This window comes from Nicotiana attenuata, unplaced genomic scaffold, assembly GCF_001879085.1.
Source record: "Nicotiana attenuata strain UT unplaced genomic scaffold, NIATTr2, whole genome shotgun sequence".
NCBI classification, from domain to species: domain Eukaryota; kingdom Viridiplantae; phylum Streptophyta; class Magnoliopsida; order Solanales; family Solanaceae; genus Nicotiana; species Nicotiana attenuata.
The window spans coordinates 46,035-51,200 of NW_017673694.1; the positions used below are offsets into that span (position 1 = coordinate 46,035).

Below are 5,166 nucleotides of genomic sequence, written 5' to 3' on the forward strand. Positions count from 1 at the left end.
AGGCCAGTTCTCTACGCACTTATGAAACCAGGCGGTGTTCATGGCTGAAAAGAACACAACAATGAGAACCAAAGACGGTTAAGGGTTGGTTGTGTGACTTGTGGTTGTCTAGGTATACACTAAAGTTCGACGGTTCAAAGATATCAAATCTACCGATTGATCGAGTATATCCGACATAAGTTCACTACGGAAAGTTCAAAGGGAAACCTACTTATCCAGATGCAATTAATCCTTACTTGCGAATCACACAGTTTTTCATGCATACTTCCGTGATATAGCCATTCCCCATTCATGTGGGGGATTGTTGGGTTTTGGATGTGTTTAATTAATATATTAAATACTTAAAAGAGGGTGAATGGTAAATGGAGGGAAATAAAATTTTTGAGTGAAATTTTAAGTTCCCCCCTTGGCAAATGGGCATTGTCCCATATTGGAAGAGGAAGAGGTTTTTTATGGGTATATAAGCAATTGCTCTTCTTCTAGCTCTTAAAGAGTTGAGAAGAAGGCAAGCCTCGCGTCGTCGTCGTCGTCGCTCGCTCGGCTCGGCTTCGGCTTCGGCTTCGGCTACGGATTCGGATTCGGATTCGGATTCGGATTCGGATTCGGATTCGGATTCGGATTTGGATTTGGATTTGGATTTGGATTTGGTCAAATGATCGATTGATTGATTAACTTTTTGGACCAAATTTATTTGTTAATAGTAAAATATTAACAGAAATGTTATTAAATATTTGTTTTAATAACAAAATATTAATATTAAATATTAATATTAAATCCAATCCGTTTTTCTGTTTTGTTAACAGAAAAGTAACTACCCTCTTCAATTTTCCCTCTTTATTTTCCCTCTTTATTATTGAGTAAATGACCATTTATGTAATGGCATTTATGCTGTGGGCGTTTTGCATAAACAGCCATTCTGAAGAGTTGCACCTCTTCAGATTTCAGCCCAACTTTGGCTATAAATACAACACTATTCTGCTCAGAATTTCACTACGATTTTCAGAGTTTTCTCTCCTTCTGCATACTTTTAGCATCAAACAAAGTAAAAAGTAAGTGTGATTTGCTACCGAACTTTGTGTTCGCTGAAACACTGGGGTTTGAAGTACCACTACACCAGTGTGTAATTCGTTCTATCCTGGGAGGAAATAATCCATAACCTTGGGTACTAGGAGGGGATTAAATTCCTTAAGGAAACACTGTGAATTCAGTGGGCTCGAATTGGTTTTATGTCATTTCTGTTTATGTTCATTTCTGTTTATATTCATTTATATTTCCAGAATTATTTTACAAATACAGTCTACTAACAACTTGTAGTAACTTTTGTATTGTTTCTACCATCTAACTTTTATTATAAAAAAACTGAAATAACATATGCCTGATTTAAGTGCAAGAATAAGAAGCGGAGGAGGGTTAACTAGAAATATGGGTCAGAGTGAGTAATAACTGCCAAGTCCATCAACCAATCTTATACCTTCCACACTGTAGCACGAATGCCAGCTCCATCAGGTATCCCTTGTGATGCTAGCCTCCTGACTTCTCCCATATTTATAATCTTTCTTGACAACTAAATTAAAAAAAGAAAAAGAGAAAAGCTGATTAATACTCTATTCAACAAGAATGCAAAAATACCACACAATGGAACTTCAGTATCCCGAAATGAGCTGCTTATAGAAGGATTAAAGCCTGTTTGGTTGGATCTTTTTCTCTGATTAAATCAATAGTTAGTTCCAGATAAATCAGTCTCATTAATCATAATCAGTGTCTGGCTATCATATGACAAAAATTACTTTTTCAACTAGTATCCACATATTTCTCAAACAAAAATGATTACCTATCCTTTTCTAAAGCAACAGCACCAACAACATCTATGCTACAATCCCAAGCTAACTGAGATTGGGATTGTCTATATGAATTCTTATTATCTATTCGACTGCAGTTAGCCTTGTCTTGCTCAAATATTCAATAATTTGGGGTTCTCTAAAACTAGAGGTTCTCTACATTCTCTTTCTGAGTATAGGTTTTACGCAATGACAGTGTAAAGATTTTTGACACCATCGGGATACTTAAAAGGAAATTTGCAAGTAATTCATATAATAAACATTTTGGTAACCTATAATAAATGGCAAGTAACATGTTATAACAGGTTAAATCGCACCTATGGCGTAAAAAATCTTTACACTATCAGGGTATAGAATTTAAACTCTTTCTAGAATCTGCAAGCTTCTTAGCACTCAAGCAACAATAGAACATCAATTCACAGCATAGTAGTAAGATGTATTTATCATAAAACACATGAACTAATCAATGCAATAGATAAGTATAAACCAATTGATATGCAAAATATATTATTGAATTGACCTCTTGAAAAAGCTGAGCTTGACGAGAAATATCTTCAGCTGAAGAAATAGCGGCAGCAGCAGCAGCGGCGGATGCAGATGTCGTAGTACTACTAGCGGAACTTCCATTTTCATCATCACTATGGTATAAATTACTACTACTATTCAAAGGATCTCTAATTTCCGCTTTAGCGCGTGCAGGCACGTGCCGAGTCTCCTCTCTAATCACCGGCGGAGCCTCCGTCCTTTCCACCGGAAACTCTCCGCCACTTGCCGAACCAAGAGATTTAACGGCGGATGATTTAGTAGCTGGGCGTGTAGACGACCGGTTAGAAGTAACGTCGTCGTCATCGTCATTTAACGGCGCCGGAGATGGAGATGGAGATTGAAGTGAGGGTTGTTGTGGTGAAGGAGAAGACCATAGAGAGCTATTGAGCCAATCGGGGACGCGTTTGTTAACCATAACGTACAATTTAGAGAGAGAAATTATTTAATAATTATACAATTTGAAATGAAGAATTGGAGTGACGGCGGAGGAGATGGCGGTGAATACGGCGGAGACGGTGGCATTTATTGATGCTCCGGCGAGGCGTCATTTTGTAGTCGTGGGAGCATTTTAGATGATCAGTGTTTTTAGAGAGAGAGAGAGAAAGGAGAAGTTGCCAGGTAGATATGTAGAGATCACGTGACAGTCACGTGCGGAAATGAACCTTTTCGGTTTCGGGATTACTTGTTGGCGATTAAGAGGAAATTAGTATGAAAAGCCTAATAAGCACATTGCTCAATGATTATGGTTTCAATGTAGTAATTTTTTTTATTATTTTTTTTGAGTATTGAATTCTACTTTTTCTTTTAATTTTATTTGAAACTTTTTATATAAATGTTATTTTAGTCATACCACTTTTTTGATTAACAAAAATAACATAAGAGATATGTAAATAAAACATTAAGAATATTTATAAGATTACCTTCTTCTATTTAAATTATAGTATATGTGACTATAAGAGATCATTTTTTTCGCATTGTCACACTAGCTAAAATGACAAATTATTTTGGCATAATTGTATTATTGATACTCCATCGTATTTTACTCATATGTTAAAATCTTTTAGTTCGATAGCTGGTCAAATTATTCCGAATAAACTAGGATGAAGGGGATATTATTAAACCTTTTTTTAAGTTGTAGCCCCTTTACAATAGTATCCTAAACTTTCTAAACAATGATCACACTAAAAAGAAATTAGTGATGATAATTTTTAATTATTTTTTCCTTTTCTTCCTAATAATTCAACTCCAAATCCAATTGTTTCCTATATGAGTATGTGAAGTTCAAACTACCAGTTTTATGTTGTCATATTCCAAGCATTTTCTATCTGTCATTCAATTTAATTTTTTTGAGCAGTCTAACAGTTTTGCTTTCTTTTTTTGACAATTTCTTTTTTTTTTTGAAAAAAAATGTTTTCGGTAGATTAATTTAACAAATAATGTAATTTTCCTTTTTTCTGGTTTAACGTAATTAATAGCTCATATACGCTTCCCAAATCTATATATCTATTAAAGCAAAAAAGTTACCATATATAATTGACACTATGGTTAAGCCAAGTGGCAAGCTAATAAATGTCAATAGTATATGGTAACTTTATTCTATATTTGATTATTTTAATTAAATACAAATATAATATAATATACATACATAAATATAATACATATATATATATATGTATGTATATATATATATATATATGAATTTATAGATAAAGTTCTAAAATTCGAATTTAAATTAAAAAATAAAATTTATCTTTTTTTATTATGTTATCATACTTAATTCGGTTAATGATNATATAATTGACACTATGGTTAAGCCAAGTGGCAAGCTAATAAATGTCAATAGTATATGGTAACTTTATTCTATATTTGATTATTTTAATTAAATACAAATATAATATAATATACATACATAAATATACATACATATATATATATATGTATGTATATATATATATATATACATACATATATATATATATATGCACGTAATTTGAATTAAAAGATAATTTTGAATTTATAAATAAAGTTCTAAAATTCGAATTTATATTAAAAATAAAATTTATCTTTTTTTATCATGTTATCATACTTAATTCGGTTAACGATCATCTATATATATATATATATATATATATTAAAGCAAGAAAGTTACAATATATAATTGACATTATGGTTAAGCCAAGTGGCAAGCTAATAAATGTCAATAGTATATGGTAACTTTATTCTATATTTGACTATTTTAGTTAAATACAAATATAATATAATATAATATAATATACATATACATATACATATACATATACATATACATATACATATACATATACATATACATATATATATATATGTATATGTATATGTATATGCATGAAATTTGGTTAGGAACTTTTGTTATTTTTTCTAATTATTTAAATACTACTTCGCCTCTAGCAAAAAAAAAAAAAAAACACTACTCCATATAACTATAACACTCTTTCACATTTAAAATCCTATAAGTATAGTTCTTTGGAACACTGTAGCTAGATTTGAATAGAACGAAATTCTTTTAAAATAAATGTAATATATAGGGTACACGTCTATGTTTATCTAAATAACAAAAAAGAGTTTACAAAATCAAATAAAAGTTTACTTACATATATAATAAAGTAAAAAGAGTTTACAAAATCAAATCAGTTAATATTAAAAAAAAGGTTGTTTCTTTTTTCTTCTTGAAGAATATTTATTTGAAGAGTCAATTTGCATAAATGGACATCAAACAAATAACAAAACTTTGGCTATACAATTG

General features: G+C 31.1%; 1 protein-coding gene across 1 annotated transcript in view; it reads right to left on the reverse strand.

Annotated features, from left to right (window-relative positions):
- Nucleotides 1-3,001, reverse strand: part of LOC109217049 (TBC1 domain family member 13-like) — a 10,260-nt gene extending 7,259 nt beyond the window's left edge. Inside the window, exons 1-2 of the mRNA XM_019381273.1 lie at nucleotides 2,359-3,001; nucleotides 1,472-1,564 (exon numbers count right to left, since the gene is read on the reverse strand). Of these exons, the coding sequence (XP_019236818.1) occupies nucleotides 1,472-1,564; nucleotides 2,359-2,799 (534 nt within the window). The 5' untranslated portion in view covers nucleotides 2,800-3,001. The remainder of the gene's footprint in view (nucleotides 1-1,471; nucleotides 1,565-2,358) is intronic.
- Between the last annotated feature and the right edge of the window lie 2,165 nt (nucleotides 3,002-5,166).